Raw genomic sequence first — 25,994 nt, forward strand, 5'->3', positions numbered from 1 at the left:
TTTAAAATTAATGCACATAGAAATGCCAACTTGAGAATAACAGTCTAGATTTAGATATTTATCTACATGACGTCTTGACATTAGAATGAGAAGCTTGAGCTTTAGAAAAAGGAATCAATACAGAGGGATGCAATTTTATATTAACCATTCATTAAATCTTGGGGTGGTCCAAAGAGTTTTATAGAATGCAGAAGATAACTTGATTTGTAGGCTTTGTTGGTTGACCACAAGTAGGGTTGTATAACCATTTCCTCAATATTAGAAGTCTGAGACACAGACAAACTTCATTGAGGATCATTCACTAATGAAAAAGATACAGCCTATGGTATGGGTGAGCATCTTAGGCACACAGTGGGAATACACAAGGCAAGGTGGACCCTGGGGAACTCAGTCTGGTTCTTGGCTAAAGCACCAGTGTGTCTTTAAAGAGAACCAAAGGATGAGTCTGTTGTATGGAAAATGATATCTTTCTTCCCTCAACATGTGCCTTACATTATAAACCCTATGGTTTAAAACACCTACTTTCAGAGGTGGACCAGTAAAGGCACATTATTTCCCTAAGCCTGACCAGACTTTGCTCTACTTATAATAAAATAAGGATATTCAGGCCTCTCCTTGCCAGTTCACTATCATTGTTTTGGTGTGAGCACCAAGGGTCCAGTGAGCATAGAAAATGTTCTGGGTGGGAGGTGGCTGACAGGGATGGTTTAAGGAACCGATTTTAAAAAATGATCTTATGTTTCATAAATAAAAAATAGATCATGGGGTACCAGAGGGACAGCATTCACAAGCAGGGAAAGCTGGACAGACAGGAGTGCATAGTTAAGGAGAGCAAAGGGAGGGTTTGGTCACAGGAATGGGAAAGAAGGAGAGTGCATTATGGTCGGGGATGGTAATGGGGTGTGAAATCAAATGTACACCAACTGTTGAATGTAAAATAAATTTTGCTCTGTAAATTTGCACCCAAAGCACAATAAAAAAAAAAAAGGAAAAAAATATTATATTAAAACTAATAATAATAATAATCGTGCTGTGATCCATAGGAGCTGGAAGATGCGTTAGGTGGGAAAGCCGTGTGGGGGTTGCTGTGCAGGTGAGGTGGGAAGGGGCGGGGATCTCGCACTGCTGCCTGAATAGGCAGCGAGGTGGGGGAGGGAGCATTCCTCCTAATCAGAGGAGCAGCGCCATGTGCTCTGGGCTCCTGGCCCTCCTGCTGCCCATCTGGCTCTTCTGGACTCTGGGGACTCAAGGCTCTGAGCCCCACAGGTGAGGCAGGGGGTTCTCCAGGGCCCCGTAGCTTCTCCCTGGGTCACGATGTGCGCAGCCTCTGAGCAGGTCCGTTTTGCAGCATCCACTGGCTCTATGGCTGCGTTGCAGCAGGGCGGGGGTCGTAATGTGGGTGTCGGGTTTGGTGGAAGTAGTGTTCTCGCTGTCACGGCCGTCTGCGCCGCAACCGGTCCCCTCCTTCGGCCAGCTGCAGCAATCGGCGCGGAGCTGGTGGCTGGCCGGACCCCAGACACTATCCAGCGTCGCGCAGCCACGTCTCCCGCCTGCAGGAGCTGTCCACAGCCGGTACTTGCGCCTGGGGTCACAGAGCAGAGGAGGTTGGGACAGGAGAGAGGTTTGAGCTGAGGTAGCATGACAGCGGTGAGTGCGGGGGAGGGCGGGGCGCACAACACGGCGGACTCCGCCTCTAGCTTCGCTGCCTCCTCCCCCTCCGCTCGCTCCTCGCTGCTCCTCCTCTCTCAGTCCCGCTCCTCCTCCTCTTCTCCTCCCCCTTCGTCCTCCTCCGCTCCGGGCCAGCGCGGCGGCGGCGGTGGCGAAGGCGGCAGCAGCAGGAGCAGCAACGGCTGCGGGTCGCGACGGCGACGGGGTGCCCCCTCCCCCGTGCCGGGGCGCGGCGGAGGGATGTGGGGCTTTGCGGGTGGAAGGCTTTTCGGCATCTTCTCTGCCCCAGTGCTGGTGGCGGTGGTGTGCTGTGCACAGAGGTAGGGTCGCTGTTGTTAACAGAAAGAGGCTTGGGCGGCGGGCAGGGTGAGGGAGTACGCGCCGGGCGCTGGCTGGGGAGGCGCCGCCTGATCATCTCCGTGCTCCTCGCCCCTCTTCTAGCGTGAACGATCCTGGGAACATGTCCTTTGTGAAAGAGACGGTGGACAAGCTGTTGAAAGGCTACGACATTCGCCTGAGACCTGACTTCGGAGGTAAGTGGATTGCGCGCGGCCGCTGCGGGAAGCGCGACTCACAAGACTGGCGGCCTGTGTTGGCGGGGGTGGGGGTGGGGGCTGAGGCCCCATCCACCTAACTGCGGCGGGCTGGGGGTGGGTGGGGACCCTACGCCCTCGCCCTCTCCCCAACTACCCCCTACCTTCAAGCCACTGGCGCCACATGAGCCAGCCTAGCTGATCACTGTGTCCTGCGCTTCCGCTCAGGTCCGCCGGTCTGCGTGGGGATGAACATCGACATCGCCAGCATTGACATGGTTTCCGAAGTCAACATGGTGAGTGCCCTCTCCCCCCAGGGCGGTCCTCGCGCCCCTGTCTCACTGCTTGGGACCTTAGAAATCCACAATGTTGGGACAGAGGCCTCTTCTACCAGGACCAAGCAGCTTTTCAGGCCGCAGAGGAGCGGGCTTTAGGACGCTGGCCTGCTTCTCCCTTGGCTCCCCCGCCCGCCTGGTCTGCGCAGGGGGAGTCATTGGCATTGAATCCTTATTGAGGGAGCACCTTGAATGCGGAAGGGGTCCTGGGGAGGCCTAGCGCTCTACTCACCATCACCTTTGAGCACCTAGCTCCTCCAGCGGTCTGTCACTTGTTCCTGAGCTTCCTGAGTGCCTCCTTAGCAACAGGCTCTGGGAACCCGGGAGAGAGACGAGATGTGGGGGTAGTTTACATGTTATAGGTACTTAACGTTTCCTTTGTTGTAGTTTAGAAGAGATTCTGGCAGCTGGAGAGGAGGAGGAGGGGTGGTGGTAGGTGTGTTCCAGGAGTGTCTCAGGCCCTTGGTGTCAGCGTCCTTTTTCAGGGCAGGCTCTTGGGTAGTTAAATCCTGAAGTCCGCTCCACCGGTCGCTGACCGTGGTGCTGATGGACCGCGCCGGCTCTGTGAACACTAGGGCCTGTGCTGCAGATGGAGCTCTGCGAAGGGTCCTCTGCCAGGAGGACAGTCAAGGCAAGTGCGCATAGTATCATTGGAGCTTATGTTCAAGCTGATGGAATTCAGTATTCGCACCTATGGAAAGTGGAAGGCAGTGTCATGAGGTGTGGGGCAGGTGTCACTGGCTTTACCACTTTAGGAACACTTTAGGAGAACCAGGAATAAACGACTCCTTTTCATTTGTTAGTTGAACTGAAATACTACGAGATTTGGAAACAGGTTTCATTCTCTGTTAAGGGTCACTTTAGGAATTGTATGAATGAGCGTTTGAAAATAATATTTTTATGGAAGAATAATCTGGCAACTTTTCTTTCAAACAGGTAACATGGAGAAGATGCATATAAATCACAGGGCACGGTTTTAGATAGCGCCAATAAGTTGTACATCATAATCACAAGGGCAAATGTATTTTAAATGATACTCCCAGGTGCTTCACTACAAGATATTCTGATGCCCCTGGTCTACAGTGGAGTTTTGGGGTCTTTGCCGGTACTTTATGGACAATATTTTGAGAAACAGTGCAATGATTTATAGATATGTTGTTGTTGTTGTTGTTGTTTGCCGTTGAGTCGGCCCCAACTCATAGCGACCCCTCCTTGGGTTTCCGAGGCAGTATCACTACGGAAGTAGGATTGCCCATCCTTCCTTCTGAGGAGTGGCTTGTGGGTTTGAACCACCAGCCTTCTGGTTAGCAGTCAAGTGCCTTAGGCACTATGCTACCAGAGCTCATACAAATAAACTAAAATTGTTCAAATAGTGTCTAGCAAGATATATTTACAATATATATTGCCGTGAGTTTTGTAAAAATAAATCTTTGATCACACCAAACTATGTTGTTGTTGTTGTTATGTGCCATCGAGTTGGACCCAACTCATAGCGACCCTCCTTGGGTTTCCAAGGCAGTATCACTACAGAAGTAGATTGCCCAACCTTCCTTTCGAGGAGTGGCTGATGGGTTTGAACCTCCAGCCTTCAGGTTAGCAGTCAAGTGCCTTAGGCATTATACACCAAACTATGTTTTCATAAAATTTTCTCACTAAACCTTAAGGATTGCAAATTGCAATATATGATTAAAAAAAAAACAATTACGTTTTTTTAAAGTATACCACTTCTTTGCTATTCATAAGGTTTTCCCTGGCCAATTCTTTCAGAAGTGGACAGCCTCTTCCTTCTTCCTAGTCTGTCTCAGTCTATAAGCTGGGCTGTTACCTGTGCACCAGGTGCATCTCTCTGGGTTTTAAACACCAGAGGCTCAGCCTCAAAACTCATGTTTACATGTCACCACAGTAGGACAAACTGACAGACAAGTTTGTCCTGCTGCTGGAGACCTCTCGTGTCACCCCCACCTGGCTGACTGTACCTCTGTCTGGCTTCCTGGCTTTTAATCCCCTTTCTCCTGCTCTTCTGGCCTGCTACTCTGGCATGTCTAAGTTTACCACTTAGGTTAGTTGTATCTCATTGCATTATAATAGTAAAGGTGTTAGAGAGAAATGCAGAAGGGATGTGACTGCATACATGCATTACATTAAAAATTAATATTATATATGTTTAATTTTTTTGGTTGTTAATATATAAAAATAATTCTGTCCAAAAGGCATGTTTTATGGTCTTCAGGGAAAAATTGATATATTCAAGATTCACTCCCTGTAATCTATGATTTTCTCCATTGGGACCTCCATATTCTCTAGAGAAAAAATTTAGTATGGAAGTTAATTGAATACTTAGTCGGTTATTATGCCAAAAATTATTATACTGCATGTCAAATGGAAGAGAAAAATTATTAATGTGGCCCTTTGAGAACCATATATAGTATTAACATAACTAAGGGGAATGAGAAGAATGTGTTTTTTGCAGACCATTGAACATTTGAGTTATTTAAAATAATTATTTACACAGTTGTTTTGCATCATGTTACTTAGTAAGTTTAAAATTTTCTTCAATGTTTCCCTCATTTGCCTAATTTAGGGACTATAAATTGAGGTGTCTCAATATTTTCTCAATCCAACAACAGAAAAACTGGAGATGCAATTCATTATATTGAACAATCTTTAATTAAAATCATATTCCATAGCCAATAATTATACACACCATGATATACATGCATACATTGTTCTGCATTCTCATGATGGTAATATTTCTTGTTTTTTTAAACATAAGTTTATTGTAAACAAAAATTGAGAACTGATTAGATGGCAGACTGAGGGCTGCTGGACAAATGAAGTGACTGACCATTTGAAATAGCTTCCTCCCACAAGTGGATCAGTCTACATAATACTCTAGAAAACTTTACTTTACAACAGATTTGCTCATGATAATGTCTTTGATATTTAAACTTCAAATATAACAATAATTAAGTGCAATTTTTGGGGATCACATTTGACAAAGAACAGAGAATATATGAGTGTAAGATTAGAGCCAGCACTCAATATTGATGCTTTTTTTTTTTTTTTTTTTTAAAATCTATTTAAAAACTTCTTAAATCACCATGCTAGTTACACAAAACTAAACTTACTTTTGGATAGTTATGAAGTTAAAGTAGAAATGGTCTTGTTTTTAGAGTGTTGTAACTTAGAGGAGTTACATCAAATGATTGTAATAAACAATAGAATGTGCTAAATCCCATTAGAGAAACAAATGAAAGAGGCCTACAAAAGAGAGAAAGAGATTACTTCTGACATGGAAAGCTTCATGAAAGAAATTATATTTCAAGTGTGTAGGTGAATGAATAACACTGAAGTGGCATAATTGGAGGAAGATATTTGGGTTATGCAGGAAAATGACAAAGATATGGACGGATGGATGAGCATACGAAGAGGTTGTGTAGAGGATGAAATTGGGAAACTAGACAAACTCTTTTCACTTAGGCCCTCTTGGCCATGTGGTTGATGTTAGACTCTGATTTTCAGGAAATATGGAGCCTCTAAACTTTTAAGTGGGAGCTCTCATAGCATAATGTCTAAGGCATTTGACTGCTAACCAGATGGCTGGTGGTTGAAACCTACCAGCCATTCCTCAGAAGGAAGATGAGGCAATCTACTTCTATAGTGATACTGTCTTGGAAACCCAAGGAGAGGTCACTATGAGTCAGATCTGACTCTATGGCAGTGAGTTTGGTTTTTGTTTTGTTTAAGGTTTAACATATGTGACTGACATGATTTAAATGTAGTATGAGATGCATAGTCTGGTCAAAATGTAAATTTAGACAGGGTAGTTAGAATATTGAGCTGAAAAAGTGAAATTTATAAGAAAATTAGGGATAAATGATCATGGAAGGTCATTCATTGAAATATTCTCTTCAGATTATTACATATATGTTTTTGAAAACTTATTTAGTGAAGTAAATAAAAAACCACTAAAGTTTGAAATAGGATGTTACAACTCAAAGTGGGAGAGACATAGATGTACTTGGGGTGATTCTAGTGAACAGTAGATATTGCACAACAATTGTTGCTTTTCTCTTTGAACAGTTGTCAAGCACAATCTTAATCTATTGCTAGTACATGTAGAAAATTTCTCAAAAGAATGCCTGTGACTTCAACTAAACAAGTAAATAGATAAATTATGCACATACACGTATATGCCCTTACTCATTTTGGTGCTCATTAGAAACAGTCTTAGACTGAATAGTTTAATATCTAGCATCATTCTTGCATAATTTGTTCTGTGAATAATGAGAAGAATCTTTATTTCCATATTCTCCTATTTTCTTTTCCCATACTTTTCTTGGGAGCTCTGGTAGCATAGTGGCTAAGACACTTGCGTGCTAACCAGACGGCTGGCGGTTCAAACCCACCAGCCACTCCTCAGAAGGAAGGTTGGGCAATCCTACTTCTGTAGTGATACTGCCTCAGAAACCCAAGGAGGGGTCGCTATGAGTTGGGTTTGACTCGACGGCACATAACAACAACAACATACTTTTCTTACAAAAAAAAAAAAAAAAATCAGTTGCTATATCAAATGCAGTCAAACAAAAGTCATTTAGTTTTACATACTTTCACTTAGTTCTTGATTTAAAATCTCAGATAATCCTTTAGAATTATTCATAATTAAGTAATTATCGAGATTAAGTTTATATCTTTCATTCAATTAGATTGTATATGTGAAGGAACTGTGTCTACTGAAAGTCATATACATGTATTATAATTCTTGTACTTAGCATTGTTCCTGGTGTGTAATAAATATGAGTTGAATAGATAGATGGAAGATGAATAAATGGACATTTATTGAAAAATATAAGAAGCATTGCAAATTAAATCAATTAGATAAGTTTTACTTAAAAATAATATTTTAAAAGGTTATTATGAAATATAATTTTTTTTTGAATTATTAGAATGAGCTATTGCTTTTTCAAATTTGAAACAGAAACTATGTGCATTTACTTTTATTTACTATAGAGTACTGGGGACAGTAAACTAAATTTTAATTCTGTTAACATTTATAATAATATTGATGATTTAACTTGCACTTTGTTATTACTTTGAACTTAATTAGTCCATTAAAATTAACTTACCACAAATAAAAATGTAAATATAGATTTTTTCATATATCCTGCATATGAACATAAACAAATGTTTTTATTTAGAGTTCCTTTTAGGTAACACATTGTGCATCTTTACTATGAAATGTACTAGTTCATTATGCTAGTTATGCTGTATTCATTTCTCATTTAGTGCATATTCATCTCATAAAGTTCGCTGTTTGTTATGACTGGGTGTAAAATAAGTATGGTTGTTGTTGTTAGATGCTATAGAGTCTTCTCTGACTCATGATGACCTTATGTGTAACAGAATGAAATATTGTCTGAGTCGTCTTCTTGTGATCTTTGATGTGTTTGATCCTATTGTTGAGGCTATTGTTTCAGTCCATCTCATTGAGGGTTTTTCTTGTTTTTATTGATCCTCTACCAAACGTGATGTTTTTTTTTTTCCAACAATTGATCTTGTATGGTAGCAGAGAACATAGTTTTAGTACATTTCAAGAAATAGCTGCATTACTCTTAAATGGGTACAATCTTATTGATTGCTGTCCCAAAAGACAGGACAACAAGACACAGAAATGTATGAAGAGTGGGGATGGAAGAATCCAAGTTCAGCTAAGACAATGGCTTTCAAATTGTAACTGGACAGTGACATGGAATATGAAGGCTTAGAAAGTGATGAAGCATGTGGACAGGGTAGACACAAACTTATTTTACAGACACAGAAATATTTGAATTAGGGTCAAGCAGTGTTAAATCCAAACCAAACCCAAATTCACTGCCACTAAGTTGATTCCAACTCATAGTGATCCCTATAGGATTTCCAAGGCTGTAAATCTTTATGGAAGCAGGCTCCTTCATCTTTCTCCTGCAGGGTGGCTGGTGAGTTCAAACTGCTGATCTTTTGGTTAGCAGATGAATGCTTTAACTGCTATACCATCAGAGCTGCTTTAAGAAGTGTTAGAAGGAGAAAATACATCTCACTGCTCAACTGAGACTGATTAAATATATGTTTTTCTTGTATATCATCGAGTTTATTCTGACTCATAGCAACCATACAGGTTCAAAAAAGTTATATATCTGTGGACAACAAATATGAGTGCATTATTAGTGGGAACTATTATTATTTGAGGCTTTGTGTGGGTTCCTGTCAGAAACCAAACCCTAGCCTGACTCAGTGTTACTTCATATTTTTCATTACTTCATGAAATCTGTTAGATAGATGAAATAGTGAAACCTTTTTTGCCAAAAAATGAGATAAGAATTTCTTCTTTGAACAATGTCTCAAATTTTTTGAAGGCAGGTGTAAAACACCAAACATTGAAAGAATTAGATGAATGTTATTATCATCAAGAAAATAGAACATTTGGAGGACAGGGAAGCTATCCCCGATTAAGTTGTATATGTTACAGATTTCTTACTACCTAGACAATGATTGGTTCTGAACACACTGTAAGTTTTTTATATATATACAATGAGTATGTGTGTGTGCATATGTTTGCATGCACACACACACACACCATATATTTGCTCTATTTTTTAAATGTTTTTCTTCCTACTTTTGAGAAAAGAGGAAAATTTAAAGGGGGAAAGAGGAGAAGGTAATCCTGGAAAAAGTCAGTTAGGATTAGAGGTTTGAAGAATCCAGGCTTTAGACATTTTTTATAAACTCATGTTAATCAATATCTTCCATGCTCTATTTCAGAGTTGTTTGCCATTAATGAATTCTGAATGAGCACTCAAAGCATGTCTAATATTGAGCTGGGTTCTGAAGTAGGAGGAGCTGAAGCCCACAAGTCTGGGCAGTGTGCCTAATGGGATTGGGGAGCTGTGGATTCTATTTCCAGGTTATGGTGGCATCTAGACATAGGCAATTTACCTAACAGTAGCTCTATCACATACTTCTCAGATGCCCTGTGGCATGCTGCAAGAATTAATGCCAAAGTGATATGACAGAGTGTTTAGCTTTACAGATTCCCACATAATCACACCCACACAAACACAAGTTAGAAAGCTATGCTTTATTGATTTCTGCCAAAGAGGCAGGGGCCATATTCAGAGTTTGTATTTCAGTTGCCATTAGCATTTTAAAGGGAGAAAATGTGCTAATGATCTCATTACAAAATAAAGCTGGGGGATGACTCAGCAGAAAGGAAGTAGTTCCCTGACCCAGTTGGGGTTGGAAAACTGCTTATATGGAAGGCACTCCTGGAATAAGGTGCTTGAAGTGTGTTGGCATTTGGTTCCAGATTTCTGCATTTCAGGGGTAAAACTGTTTATTGAAGACATTACTTTTCACTGGCAGTATGTTCCATGCATAAGTTATTATCATACATCAATGCTAAGGCATTGATAAGAAGCATATAATGAACCTCAGAGATGGATGATAATAATACCTTACATAATATGCTTTTTATGGAGAGAGGTTTGTGTTTAATATTAGAACGGATGATATGAAGAGTACAAAGAGAATGCTTTTTGTCTTTCCTCTCAGGGAAATTGTAAAGCTTATGTTGCTACATCTCTTAAAAGATGGATCTTACAAGCATTGTGTTGTGGTGAACAAACTCTTGCATGAGCCTGTACTGGGCTCAGGGATTCCATGGTACCTTGGATAGAAGATGCTCAGTTAAGTATTTGGTTTGAATTAGTGGTACAAATCTGCTTATTTATGTGTAGTTAAAGAACAAATGTTTCTGGCAAATAATTTAGTCTCATTTGACAAATTATGGCTATTTTCAGTTTTCAACTCCAATTTTTTTTCCCCAAAGACAAAATATGCTGCTTATATTTCCTTGTTGTTTTTGTTGTGTGCCGTCGAGTCGGACCCGACCCATAGCGACCCCTCCTTGGGTTTCCGAGGCAGTATCACTATGGAAGTAGATTGCCCCATCTTCCTTCCGAGGAGTGGCTGGTGGGTTTGAACCGCCAGCCTTCTGGTTAGCAGTCAAGTGCCTTAGGCACTATGCTACCAGATTTTAGTATGGTAAATACAATGAATTAAAAACAAAAACAAACAAACAAAGAAAACATAGCTGCTATTTCTTGCCAAATGAAAGTGCCATGTGGAGTTGATACTTGTTCAAATGAAGAATGTCACTGAAGTCAATAAGAGTGTGGTGTACTTTTAATTAAATGTATGCTGGAATGAAAGGAATGTAGGGGTTTCAACAGCAAGAGTAAAATCCTCCTGGAAAAAAGGCTCAAATCTGGGTCTGCAGACTTCTTGATTTTCACAAGTCAAGCAATAATTGATTCAATACTTGATATTATAAAATGTGATGTCTGTGATGACAGTTATTTTCTGCCATAGGTAACAATTCTTCTGCAATGCAATGGATTGTTTTTATATGGCTTTCTCTACCCTGGTCTTATAACTCCTACCAAATGGCTTGGTGGGATGATGTAAATGAGGTGCTTGTGCCCCACCAAGAGGATTGCTAATAATGCAAATAAAGTTCATGGCACCTTTGTGAGGGTGGGACCATGCAAATAAGGTGTATGGAAACCGAATGAGGGGATTGGTCAGTTTTCCCATCTGCTAGGCTTAAAATGAGCCATCCTAGAGGTGGAAAGAAAGGAAATTCACTGCAATCATGAAAGAAGAGCCAGGAGTGGAGTGTGTCCTTTGGACCCTGTGTCACTGTACTAAAAGCCTCCCAGATCCGGAAGACAGAGATAACACAGGAGATAGTGACAGATGGTGAGAAGCAGCAGCAAAGAAATGGCAGCACCAGAAGCAGTATAACCAGGAGAATGTCAGAGATAGTGTGGTGGTTTCCCAACCCATGGAGGGAGAGAGTGGAATGTCTTCAGGCAGGAGGATAGCTGGTGGAATGAGGTGCCTCCAGGCAATTGGTGGAGCTATGCTTGCTGACCCACAGAGCTGAGGAGCTAAAAGTCTTTGGGCTGAGGCTGAGGCTTACTGGCAAAGTGGGATGCCATTGGCACTTTTTGGTGGAACTAAAGACTTTTGTTCACAGTTGCCTGAGCATGCCAGAGGCCTGCCACAGGGGCTGAAGGTTAGAGGACCAGAGAGAGGTCTGCCTGTAAGCAGGCTTAAGAAGAAGCTTCCTGATCAAAGAATTATATCCTGAGCATTTCCTGATCCTGAGTTGTAACCTGTTACTTTCCTAATAAACCCCATAATCATGAGTATTTTCTTTGAGTTCTGTGTGCACTTTGCAATGAATTATCAAACCCAGAAGAGAAAGAGTGCCATCCAGGGATGATTGGTATGTGAAATGGTCAAAAGGTCAGGGAGAGAGAGTATATCTGATCTACACTTCATAGGAATCAGTCTTGGATTGTTGATCTTGATTCTCCTTGGCCCTTGTGAAGTTAGATGTGGCCATTTTTACACTTTCTTTTTCTTATAGATCTTATATCTGATCTATACTGATACTGATATCAGTATACTGATCACTGCATTTTGATATAAATGGAGCCTACTGGACAGTTGAAATCTTTTGAATTATTTTGTATTGAACAGCATGTTGAATGACAATTTTGTAAGTGATAGCTAACTGTCTTAGAGCATTTTGAAGTTTATTAAACACTTCATATATTTTGTTGTTTTTGATCATCAGATCTGATGATCAATCTGGTGAAGTAAGTATTGGAAGTAATATCATTGTCTCCATTTTTTGTATGAGAAAACTTAAGCTCAGTAATAGGACTGACTGCTTCATCTTACCTATAGAGCAAGACTTGGACTTGGTGCTGTTCCTTTGGTCTTTCCACCTCATCATGCTACAGAGCAACAACAAATGAACTACATTATGGAGCTTATTGGATTTTACCTTCTTCCATATTCTTCTTTGATATCTAAATTAAGTCTTCCCATTCTACCTTTCCATGACAACCTGTGCTTTCCTCATAGCATTTATCACAGTGTTAAATATGGCTTGTTGTTGTTGTTATGTGCTGTCGAGTTGGACCCGACTCATAGCGACCCCTCCTTTGGTTTCCGAGGCAGTATCACTACAGAAGTAGATTGCACCATCTTCCTTCCAAGGAGTGGCTGGTGGGTTTGAACCACCAGCCTTCTGATTAGCAGTCAAGTGCCTTAGGCAGTACACTATCAGAGCTCCCAAGTGTGCTTTTTTGTTTAGTCTTTCTCCCTTATCCTCATTTCTCCAATATGACAATACAGTTCCTGAGGCAGGACTTTGTGTATGAGCAGTGCCTGACACTTGACAGACACACATTACATATTTATTGAAAGAAAATAGATGAATAAAGAACAAATGAACAAATAAATGTATGTGTATGAATGAATAAATATGTAAAATTGATTGATGTGTATGAATACAATGAAATGTTTTTATAACTCAGAATTTGGGTTCATGACTGTAGAGGGATTCTACAGGCTAAATGTGATACATAGAATTTTTACTTTAGAGATTGAATTCTATCAGAACTTGTATACTTGTATGCAACTTGCATATTTTATACACAATATAATACCATCAATTGTAAACAATTCTGGAGCTGATACCCTTTCACCTGAGAGCTCTTACACCAATTTCACAGCAGAAGGAACAGTGAAAAAATTGAAGTACTCTTAAAAAAGTGTAACAGTTTTGTTGATCTAGGTAAGTGTTGGTAAGGATACTTTAAATACCAATCAAAAACCAAAAACCAAACTCACTACCATTGTTGAGTCATATCCTACTCATAGCGAGCCCTCCTTGGGTTTCCGAGGTGATAACACTACAGAAGTAGATTGCCCACTTGTCGTTCTGAGGAGTGGCTGGTGGGTTTGAGCCACTAAGCTTCTGGTTAGCAGGCAAATGGTGCCTTTCTACTCTCAATGTTTTGTCTTTCTTTGCAGATCATATACGAATGGACCTTTTCAGTATTATAGATAGATGGCAAATAGACAGACAGATTGATGGATAGGTAGCTGTTGCTGAGTTAACTGTGACTCATGGTGACCTTATGTATAACAGAATGAGCATTTCCTGGTTCTGCATCATTCTCACCATCACTGGCATATTCAAGTCCATCATGGCAGCTGTTTTTCCAAAGCTCTCAATAAGGGTCTTCTTCACTAGCTGGCCTTTTACTTCATCAAACATGACGTCCTCCTCTAACAATTGATCCCTCCTCTACTTCTGCCGATTTGTCCAAAGCAAGTGAGTCAGATAATGTTTTGTTGTCATCCAAAGGTTTTTATTGGCTAATGTTCAGGAGTAAATCTCTAGGTCTTTCTTCTAGTCTGTCTCAATCTGAAAGCTACAGTGAAGCTTTTCCACCATGGGTGACCCTGCTGGTGTTTGAAATACTAGTGGCATAGCTTGCAACATTACAACAATACAGAAGCTATCACAATGGGACCAACTGACAGGCAAGTAGTAGGTTTTGTCTTATAAGGAAGTTTTGAGTTTTCTTCTTACGTGGAGATTCAGAGGCTCTGTCTTCCCTGATGTTGGTGGCTCAGCATGACAGTGAGCTGCTGGGATTACCATTCATTATCTGGCTTTCCGGAGCAGTTTCTATCTGGACCATTTATGCCAGGCATTGTGAAAATTCCCTGGCTTCAAAATTTGGAAGAGTATGATTGAGAATATGAAGAAGATAGGTTTTCTCTCTTAGTAATTTGTTCAGTACTGTCAACTCAAGACAAGGAGCTCTGGTGGTGTGGTGCCTATGGCATTTGACTGCTAACCACAAGGTTGGTAGTTCAAACTCACAGCCACTCCACAGAAGGGAGATGGGGCAATCAACCTCTGCAATGCTTTACCATCTTAGAAAACTGGTGAGAAATGCTTTGAGTCAGACTCGACTTAGTGGAAGTGAGTTTGCTTTTCATTTTATCAACTCAGGACAGAGTTAACTTCTGATCTCATAGGCTAGGATGTGTATTTCCTTTACCTCTTGATTGTTAGAAGGTAGCATCAAGAAAAGGCTTTTCAAAATGTTAGTAAATGTTTCCAATTCTACCATGAAATTAAAAAAATCTCTTTTATGTAAAATTTTTATCAAATCATATGCTGTGAATCATGAAATTAAATATATTTGGTTTATTTTGAATATTTTTAAAATAATATTTAATTGTGATTTGGGTGAAAGTTGAAAAGCAAATTGGTTTTCCACTAACAATTTGTATACAATTTGTTTTGTGACATTTATTACTATCCCCACAATGTAACAGCACTCTTTCCACTTCCTCCCTGTGTTACCATTTCCATTCATCCTTCTTTCCTATCCTTCCCTGCCTTCTGATTTTTATCCCTGGCAAATGCTACCCTTTCGATCTTGTATGATTGATTATTCTAAGAAATGCATGCCTCCCTGGTGTTTGCCTTATAGGCCTGTCCATTATTTGGCTGAGTTGAGTCATGGGGCTGACTTCAGTACCAGGTTTGAAGGGTGCCTAAGGGGCATAGTCTCAGGGATTCCACCCAGCCTTCATCAGACTGGTAAGCCTGGTCTTTTTTAATGATTTTGTGTTTTGGTCCACATTTTTCTCCCACTCTATCTGGGACCACCTATTGTGATCCCTTTCAGAGTGGTCAGATGCCATTTAGTTCTTCTGGAGACACCATTCAGTTCTTCTGGTCTCAGGTTCATGAATGCTCGGGTTCATGTGGTCTATTAGTCCTCTGGACTAATTATTTTCTTGTATCTTTGATTTTATTAATTCTTCTTTACTCTACATAGGGAGAGACCAGTAGTTCCACCTTAGGTGACCATTCACAAGCTTTTAGACCTCAGTTGCTATTTACCAAAGTAGAATGTAGAACATTGTTTTTGTGGACTATGTCATGCCAATTGACCTTGATGTCCACCCCCTACTCTGAGACTGGTCCTCAGCTCCCAGATCCAGCAACTCATTCCCTCAGGAAATGCTTATGGCTAAGAACTAGAGGATAATACAATCTGCTGGCTTAAGACTTTGCATTTGATATTACTGGTAGCATTTGATATGTATATATAAAACATTTGTTAGTTCAATATCACATCATTGTTATTTAACATTTAAGTTTTTGAATTAAGCTTTATTTTGATATTAATTGAGTTGAAGAGACATTGTGATCTCTATGGTTTCCAATGACAGATTTTCAGAATTAGATCACAGCCCTTTCTACCTAGTCTATTTTAGTTTGGAAGCTCTGCTGAAACCTGTTCAGCATCATAGCAGCTCACAAACTTCCACTGACAAATGGTTGGTGTTTATGCATGAGGTGTATTAGCTGGGAAGAAGTTGAATCTCACCCATGGGAGATAAGAATTCAACAACTGAATCACCAGTGCTCCCAGAATAACACTTAACATCACTAATTTAATGAGTTGAAGGAGCAAGTTTTTTGAGCCATCTTGCAGTCCATACTTTGTGTATGTGTGCGTGAATCTTTGCAAATAATAAAAAAAAGTTTTAAAAGAAAGAACAAAGTAAGTAAAAACTTATAAATTGTGTTTTTCTCATAGTTCTGACTCTGAATATCCATATGAGAAAAAAGAAATAAAATTTGGTTAAATTATCACAAACACAATGCCAGCATATAGGAGATGCTCAGTAAATATAGGAGATTCTCAGTAAATGTTTGCTAAATCTGAGGTCTCCTATATTTACTGAGAATCTCCTGTATGCTGGCATATCCTGTATGTTTGTGATAATTTAACCAAATTTTATTTCTTCTTTTCTCATATGGATATTCAGAGTCACAACTATACAGGAGATTCTCAGTAAATATTTGCTAAATGGAGCTCTGGTGGTGTAATACCTAAGGAATTTGACTGCTAAACAGAAGGTTAGTAGTCCATAACCCACCAGCCACTTCACAGAAGGAAGACTGGCTAATCTACTTTCATAAAGATTTACCACCTTGGAAACCCAAGAGGGATCACTATAAGTTGGAATAGACTTGATGTCAGTGAGGGTTTTTTTTTTTTTTTAATTTTTAAATTTGGGAAATATATTTGTGAAGTAAATGACTGTTGCTGTAAACTTGTGCCTTTGGTCTGTTTTATTGTGAAGATTGCCTGATTTGGATGTTCATCTAGCAAATAAAATTAACCCTAATTTTATGTATGAAGACTCTGTGAACTTCCCACAGCAAAAATAGAAATTGTGGAAAACAGTACCATTCCTGTGATTTAGACCAGTGTTTCCTAAACTACAGAGGAAGAACTCTTGGGAGGTCTTGGAGTTAATGCAAGAGTCTACCACTAAGCTAAGTTCCCTCCACACATAATTTCTCACCATTAGTCCACTTTGAAGATACAAGTGTAAGAGTCTGCAAAATATTTTGCCTTTCTAAAGCAGTACATGAACTAGAAGAAGGTTGAAAATAACTGTTTTAGTATAACAACCAGGATTGATTATGCTGTATTATATTATTTTTTGTACTTTAATATGTTTCACAGATAACCCCTTGATATAATGATGTATTTGATTGTGCTATTGAATGAGTTTTCATTTCTGAATCTTTGGTTTCATTTGGCCTTAGACACTAAAAGTCCTTATGAAAATTCCTTTCATTTTATTTTTTTCTGGTGTGGGCTAAAGCAATGATTACTTAGGATAACACTGTTCTGTAGAATGTTGATGTGTGTCCTGTAATCAAAGAGTTTCTGTGCAAATAATATTGGAAAATGTGTCCAACTACTAACAGGTTCCTTTACTGAAGGAATTGTCAGGTCCTTCAATACTAATTAAAACAAACAAACAAATTAAAAGAAATAACTTCATGAGAGGGGTGAAGGATTTAGCATTTTTCAAATTTATTCAACTACAGATTCTTTCTTTACGGGAGAGTAGGTGAGCCCCTATTAATATTTCCTCATCAGATTTTCTGCAAAACACAGCTTAGAAAACATGGGGCTAACCTATTGTATTTGACTGATTATCTGTATAATGGCTGTATCAGTGATGATAGCTGATAATAAAGTCTCTTTTAATAAATAATGTCCACACCGTGGAGGACAAAATTTTGACAAATTTCTATTAGTGCATATGGGGATGGTGATATTTTTGGGAAATGAAGATGAAGCATCTGCCATAATTGATTGATAAACAACATAAACATTTTGCTCTACAATAATCATCTGCCATATTGAGGGGAAGTTTGTGTGGTTTTTGAAATATAAGAATAAAAAATTCAGAGCTGTGTGTTGAAAAGGAGAGGAGATAAAAGGCTTCTAGGCCAACAGAAGCACATTAATTATGACATAAAATATGAATTTTTGAGACTGTTAGGCATGATCAGTGGCTTTGGGCCATGGCCTTAGAAATCTGGAAGCTCCTCAGCAGAGCTGTGGGGGATGGGAATGGCTAAACATTAGCCTCATATTTTATCCCACTAAGAAGGTGACACATTTATCTTTGAATATATAATATTTCATATAAAGATACTATAATAAAAAATATAGTTGCCATGGAGTTGACTCTAAATCATGGTGATCTTATATATGTCAGAGTAGCCAGTGCTCCAAAGGGAATGATTTTTTGGAATTAGATTACCAGGCCTTTCTTCCAAGGCATCTCTGGGTAGAGTCAAACAGTGTTAGCAGCTGAGCACTTAACCATTGACACCACTAAGGAATTCCCGATATTATAATGAAAACTCACTCACTGCCATCGAGTCAGATCTGACTCATAGCAACCCCTCCTTGGGTTTCCAAGGAAGTATCACTATGGAAGTGGATTGTCCAATCTTCTTTCCAAGGAGTGGCTGGTGGGTTTGAACCTCCAGCCTTCTGGTTTGCCATCAGATGCCTTAGGCACTATGCCACCAGAACCTCCTAGATATTATAATAGGTAATACAAATTATGTGATATTATATTATAGTATATGAAGTATAAATTACATTATTTACTTTTATATGTCAACCAAGATTTTGTTTGAGTGAAAGTTTCTAGTACTAAAAATATTTAAAGTCTACTGGAATAAGTCATCTCTAAAACTCCTTTTATGACTAATTTTCTGCAATTCTGTGAAGAGTCAATATATGCTCATAAATCATCAGTGGCAATGGCACAAATGGCAAATACCTTATCTGGACTGCTCCATAAACCACAGTACTTTCGCATGAGAACACTATTAGTCAGGCACCACTGAAGTAACTCCATTGGGAATTGTGTGGCTCAGAAGTTTTAAAAAGCTGCAGATGATGGGCAAGCAAATCATAGTAGATCCAGAAAGGTGAAGAGATCAAAAAATGTTATTTGATTTTAATGGCTTTTTGTTCAGTTAGTTGTTTACCATATAGAAGCAAAGGAAGGTTGTTTGAAAGGTTCCTATTTTGGGAAGATAGTACTCATCAGGACATATACAATTCCTTTTCTCCCACATCATGTTGTATTTAGCATTCCACTGTGTTATTTCAAGGAAATTTACTCTGCAAGCTTGAATGTCACTTTATTATCATAAAGTGTCTGGAATTCAAAATTATTAATTTCAAAATGATCTAGGTGATTTCTTCAATATTCTAGAGCATTTTACCTCTGGAGACCATAGTGGATTTAACATGTGAGATTGCTCTCTGAAGTGGAAAAAGTTGGTTGTCAGGAGTCTTAGATCTTAGGGAAGGGTTTGTGTGAACTTGGTCATTTCATTCAGCATCAATCATCCTTAATATGATTATTTGTTTAGTGAAGGTGATGAAATGGATGTTCTCCAGTTGGATTCCAGCTCTGAATTCTGTTTCTTAGAATGTGTGCACAGTTAGAAACATAAGGATTCCTTCTTCTTGCCATGCACCAGCAACTCCTTTTTGTCAATTTACACTGTGTGGGGAGCTCTGGTAGCATAGTGCCTAAGGTGTTAGACTGCTAACCAGACGGCTGGTGGTTCAAACCCACCACCCACTCCTTGGAAGGAAGATTGGGCGATCTATACGTAGTGATAATGTCTTGGAAACCCAAGGAGGGGTCACTATGAATCGGATCTGACTCGACGGCAGTTAGTTTGGTTTTGGTTTTTGGTGGTCTAATTTGTTATCAACAGTGGTGGTCAGTGGCACTGAGACACTCTTATCTGACACCTTTCAACCTGTTACTCAAAGGCATGGCCAACTGTGAAACCACTTTCTCAGGTTACCTTTGCTATACACAGTTGTTGTTGTTGTTGTTGTTATGTGCCGCCGAGTCGGCCCCGACTCATAGCGACCCCTCCTTGGGTTTCCAAGGCAGTATCACTACGGAAGTAGGATTGCCCAACCTTCCTTCTGAGGAGTAGCTGGCCTCAGACATTTTGTACATAAACAGCTGGACTTTAAAATCTGCACCCATGCTCATTAATTTTCAGGGCTTTAACATATTAGTGTTAGCTTTTTTGGTCTGAATTTAGAATAATTAATTTGAGAGAAACCTGGATTGGACTATTAAAGTGCTTCTTTTGTATGCAAAGCATCACCTTTCCATTATCACCTAAGAAAAACACTCTGATCCAGAAATCTATCTTAGTTACTGCTGTTGGGTACCAAAATGTTCCTATGCAGAATTAAAAAAAAACAAAAAAAAACCTTTATGAATTTAATTTCATGCACCACTTTTGCATCCTCTGTGGTATTTTAGTAACATAATTTTAACATTACTTAAGAGTTAATAACACAGTCTGAAAAGAAGAGGCCATAGGCTTGACTAAGAACATATTTCCTATTGCCTTGAGTCAATTTGGGATGATAATTTATCATTTAATGAGGATAGTTGCAAGCTTAGAGCTCATTGGTGGTTGTTGTTGTTATGTTCCATCGAGTTGGCCCCAACTTACAGCCACCCCTCCTTGGGTTTCCGAGGCAGTATCACTATGAAAGTAGATTGCCCAACCTTCCTTCTGAGGAGTGGCTGGTGGATTTGAACCTCCAGCCTTCTGGTTAGCAGTCAAGTAACTTAGGTACTACACTACCAGAACTCCTTAAAGGTCAATGGTAGAGTTTTCATATTGTGGCCTCTTTATAAACAATAAAGAATTTGACATGATTTTTTTTTTTTCTTGATTCTAGTCCAATGTAAAAAGAATCTCATATACATAAAATCCAAGCAATTATTGCAAATCATTGTGGGCATAGGAATTAAGTCTTGAATTGCTTATATTGTTTTATTTATTTATTTATTTATTTATATTATTTATTGTGATTTGGGTGAAGATTTACAGAGCAAATTCACTTTCCATACAGCAGTTCACATATACTTTGTCTCATGTCATTGACCACAGTTTACCACAATGCAACAGCTCCCTTCCCACTTCCTCCCCATAGTTACCTCTTCCCAGTGTCCATCCTTCCATTGTTGTTGTTGTTGTTATGTGCCATCGAGTCAGATCCGACTCATAGTGACCTCTCCTTGGGTTTCCGAGGCAGTATCACTACGGAAGTAGATTGCCCCATCTTCCTTCCGAGGAGTGGCTGGTGGGTTTGAACCATCAGCCTTCTGGCTAGCAGTCAAGTGCCTTAGCCACTACACTACCAGAGCTCCCATCCTTCCATTAGTTTGCCTATATTGTTGTTGTTGTTATGTGCCATCGAGTCGGCCCTGACTCATAGCCACACCTCCTTGGGTTTCTGAGGCAGTATCACAACGGAAGTAGGATTGCCCAACCTTCGTTCCAAGGAGTGGCTGGTGGGTTTGAACTTCTGCCTTCTGGTTAGCAGTCAAGTGCCTTAGGCACTATGCTACCAGGCAAAATGAGGTATCTAACTTGTTTAATTTTATTTTGTGAAAGGAAAAGTGTGGATGTGCAAATTCTGAAATAATTAAAAGGCTTATTATTTAGCATTGTATAAATCAAAATGCATAGTGTGACTCAAACTTGAATATAGTCATTGATTAACCAATTAAGCATTTTCCAGGCATTTTGCTCATATTTATCCACTGTAGTTAAAATTCTCATAATCATGGACAGAGTATTTGTTAAGGAGGATTTCAGCATAGTCTAAGGAGAGTAAATAAACAACTTCGCACTTTACTGCTCTGCAATAATTTGTCTGTAGTGGTTATACCACATATATTTTCCCTAGTTTTGTTTTGTTTTTCATGGCTGAGAGAGATATGGTTGCTTCTAGACATTAAAAAAGGGGAGACACTTTGTTGTAAGTGTAGCCAAGTTTTCAGGCCTAGGGTGAAACCAATTTTAAACATCGTAGTGGATGCAGATCACAGGCCCCAAAGCAGGCTGGTTTACTGAGTATAAGGGCAAAAGGTCAAATATTCGAGCTAAAAATTAGACAGAAATGTCTTTATCACATCTTATAAGAAAAACAGAGTACCTGAGCGGTGCAAATAGTTAAGCGCTCAGCTACTAACCCAAAGTTCAAGTTCAAATCCACCCAGAGGAACCTTGGAAGAAAGTCCCAGCATTCTAATTCTTGAAAATCAACTATTAATAACCCTATAGTCAGAGTGGACTCCATGGCAACTGGTACTGGTATAACATAAGTAATGACAGTTTGACCTACTGGCTTCTCTCCCCATTTATTTTCCTGGACTTCTGAATTCAAAATTTGGACACCTTTGTGTTAATTTGGTTATTTTTTCATCTTTCATTATATTTCTTAGTTTCTGAAATAATTAAGGAAATTTTTCTTTTCTTCTCCAACATCCTTCAGAGGAAACACAATTTAAACAAAGGCTGTCAAGAAAGCAAACATTTATTAATTGGCATCCAATTTCTTGATAATGACTGCCTTTATCCAAGACTGTACTTCATTAAGAAGCCATGACAGCACAGTGGTTAAGTGCCTAGTCACTAACCAAAAAGTCATTTTTCCTCCAGCCACTCTGTAGAGGAAATATATGGCAGCCTGTTTCTGTGAAGATTTAGAGCCTTGGAAACCTTATGGGGCAATTCTAGTCCATCTATTAAAGTTGCTATGAGTCAGAAATGACTTGAGGGCCATGGGTTTGGTTTTGTTTATGGGTGCTTCATTATGCAATACCATGCAAATGAACATCAAAACACTCTCATGTGACAATATTAATAAAAACTGTCACTTAACCAGAGAATTAACTCATAAGTCAATCTCACATATTAAAAAAATAGAAAAATAAAAAAAACTCACTGCCATCAAGTCAATTCTGACTCACAGTGACTCCTCTTTGGGTTGCTGAAGTGCTATCTCTACAGAAGTAGATTGCCTAGTCTTCCTTCTGAGGAGTGGCTGGTGGGTTTGAACTGCCAGTCTTCTGGATAGCAGTCAAATGCCTTAGGCACTATGCCATCAGAGCTCCCATCTATTGTCTGTGTCTATTATCAGATAAAGGTGCTGTGATGGCATATTGGGTAAGACATTTTGCTGCTAACCAGGTCAGTGGTTCAAACCAACCTGCTGCTCCATGAGAGCAACATGAGGCAATCTACTTCCATAAAAATTTACAGCCATAAATCTTCCATAAAGATTTAAACCCAATTGGGGTTGTTATGAGTTGGAATTGACTTGATGGCAGTGTTTTTTTTTTTTTTTTGTATTATCAGATAAGTGTGTCTAGATCACTGCAAAAAGGGCAAAGAGGCCACATGTTCCTCTAACCTTACGAGAGGAAAACAGGATTACCAGCAGTAACCCAAGGCCTATTCCTACAAGGCCAGACATGCTGCCTCCCTCCAGCCCTTTCACCAACCATTCCTCCCAAAGCACCCACCACCTCTCTCCTGGGTTCGGTAATTCACTGCAGTGGCCACACAGAACTCACGGATTACAGGGTTTATTAGGGAAGCACCAGGCTACAACTCAAGTTCAGGAAGAACACTCAGTCCTCTCTCCCAGCCCACCGTCCCTCAGCCAACAGTCTCTCACAGTCTCTTTCTCAGCAGTGCTGGGCCCTCGGTGTCTCACTCAGCGATGCGTGTCTCTTTCCCAGCAGCACATGTCTCTTTCAGGGGCACGTGTCTCTTTCAGCAGTACGTCTTCCTCTACCAGCAGTCAGAGAGAGCTCTGCCTCCAGGAGGCCTCCTTTTGAGCCTGGAAGGGTGGTCAAACTAGCGAATCACAGCATCAGAACTCTAAGCATGTGAGAGAGAGTGGGCACCTCCCAGAACATTGTTTTGTGCCACGCCCAACAGAAATAACCCAGGTGGATAACTTCAGCAATAAGGAGCTGCTCAGTTGCTCATAGAAAATCCCACCTTGGAGTTTACAAAGACTTATGGGTAGAAAAGCCACACTAAGTAATTTACTACACCGCAATCACAATTCCATGGATTTTGTTTGTTTGACAATCTATGTTACAATGAACATTTTGGAAGCACCACAGAACCCTGAAATACAAGACAAAATCTTCCTTGAAAGGAAGGAAGACAGAGAAGAGTGATATAAAAGATTGATTTGTGAATATTTATGGTGAAAGACTATTTTTGATACTTTGGAGTAAAATGCTATAACTAATTGACATTTATTCTAACAAGTTTGCCAGAAATATGCCATATGTATAAATTTTAAAAATTTTAGGACTTATTGAGGCACTATACATTTTGTAGGTCAACACTAGGACTAACAGGAAGGAGGCAAGTCAGTGAACTTTCCTTGTTAATTCTCAAAATAATACCACTTAATAATTGCCTCACTCTCCTTCATTATTGGATATTTTAATGCAGTTGCTTTGTGTTGACTTCCATATTCTTAAAACCCCATGAAGCACAGTTTCACTCTAACACACATAGATTTTCCATAAGTAACAACTGACTTGATGGCACCTGGGTTTGGGAGACCCTGGGTGGTGTAAATGATTAACAATGTCAACTGTTAACCCAATGTCTGGAAGTTTAAGTCCACCAAGAAGTGCCTCAGAAGAAAGGCCTGGTTAGTACTTACAATAAATCAACCATTAAAAACCCTACGGAGCACAGTTCTACTCTGGCATACATGAGGTTGTCATGAGTCCATATTGACTCTGTGGCAAATCTTTGCCTCTTCCATCCTCCTTGAACTTACCTCTTCCTCTCATCCTAGATAGCAAACAAATGTACTTCAAAGTTCCTTAGCCCCTTAAAATCATGATTATGCTCAGCCTTTACCCATCCTTCAAAAAAATGATGAAAATGCCATAATTAATGCACTCTGGCTACAGAAAGCCTCCTACTGTTATTTTATCATCATTCCCTTTACTGTCCAAAACATTCTCTCTCCTTAAACTTCCATTCCAGTTTCCCATCTGTTCTGTAATTGATGAACTTAAATTTGTTTTCCCCAGAAGATGAAGAGTATGAAATTATTGTTCCCTCTCCCCCTCCACTGTGTTCTCAAAGAAAGGTGTTTCTCCTCTCTGAAATTTGTCTCACTCTCTGTGCTTTATGTTTTAAGCCTTTCTTCTCCCCACATTAAAAGATTAATTTTGAACACAATATTTTTTTTTCTCTACTAGGTGCTTTCCTTTAATCTTCATATGGGAAAAATAAAGTATTCCTGTTTCAAAACAGACACACACTAAACTCCGCTTCTCCACACATTCCCTCACTGTTGAATTCCCTTCGACAGTAACATTCAAGGGAAAAAGAGGATTTTGGTCATTGGCTCAGTTTTAGGAACCACTATTAACCAATAGTATCTTCCTTATGACAGAGTATTGGGAAGTGTGTGTCTGTGTGTGTATTTGTGAGGGGTATGTGTGTGTGTATGAGTATGTGAGTGTGTGGTGTGTTAAAGTGTATGTCTATGTATGTGGGTATGTGTGCATATGTGTGTTTGATAGTGAACGCAGTTATCACTCTCCTGCATCTTATTATTGGCCAGACCTCCCAAATGGGCTTCTTCAGTTTGCCATTCTGTGCTATAACTTTCACCTTTTCCAGTAAGTGATTATTCACCAAATCTGGCCCAATGTTTTGGGGACTATAAAGATGACCTTCCTTTTCCTTATTGTCCTAATTTGGAGCTCCCAGATGCAGTGATATAGAGGTCTATTTATCATTAATCTTAGATTCTCTTGTGTTCTGATGTCACTTGCACAACGTTGTTTCTCTCCTGTACCTGCAATTTCCAGGTTAGGAACCCCTGATGGCTCGAAAAGGCCTACTTGATGGGTAGTTACATGGGGAGAACTGGAGTTAGTGCCCACCGTAACAGTGTGGTAGGATTTAGAAGCAGTTCTAGGATCTGGGAAAAGATGTCTGTATGCTTTGACAACGGGCCTCAGGTTTTGGTCCAGTAAGTCCCAGATCCCTGAGCCAAATCAGAAGTTAGCAGAGTAGAGTGAAGTAGAATCTTGGAGCAGGATGCTTTGAGATTATCAGCAGGTATCAAAACTTTCACCCTTTCATTAGTACAAAGGACAATATTTGGGTTTCTTTCTGAGCAAATGCTAGGCCAAGACAAGTAAAGTTCCTGGAAGAGGGTGCTGTGTGGAAAGAGAAAGAGAAAGGACTTAGATACAAGGACTTAGCAGAATCTGAGAGTTTGATATGGTCAATTTGCCCCTAGGT

General features: G+C 39.8%; 1 protein-coding gene across 1 annotated transcript in view; it reads left to right on the plus strand.

The window, feature by feature from the left end:
• Positions 1-1,186: 1,186 nt before the first annotated feature.
• Positions 1,187-25,994, plus strand: part of GABRB3 (gamma-aminobutyric acid type A receptor subunit beta3) — a 502,491-nt gene continuing 477,683 nt past the window's right edge. The window contains exons 1-3 of the mRNA XM_007945974.2: positions 1,187-1,266; positions 2,110-2,201; positions 2,430-2,497. Coding sequence (XP_007944165.1) covers positions 1,187-1,266; positions 2,110-2,201; positions 2,430-2,497 — 240 coding nt within the window. The remainder of the gene's footprint in view (positions 1,267-2,109; positions 2,202-2,429; positions 2,498-25,994) is intronic.

The sequence above is a fragment of the Orycteropus afer genome, unplaced genomic scaffold (genome assembly GCF_000298275.1).
Source record: "Orycteropus afer afer isolate SDZICR_OR568_19922 unplaced genomic scaffold, OryAfe1.0 scaffold00146, whole genome shotgun sequence".
Lineage (NCBI taxonomy): Eukaryota > Metazoa > Chordata > Mammalia > Tubulidentata > Orycteropodidae > Orycteropus > Orycteropus afer.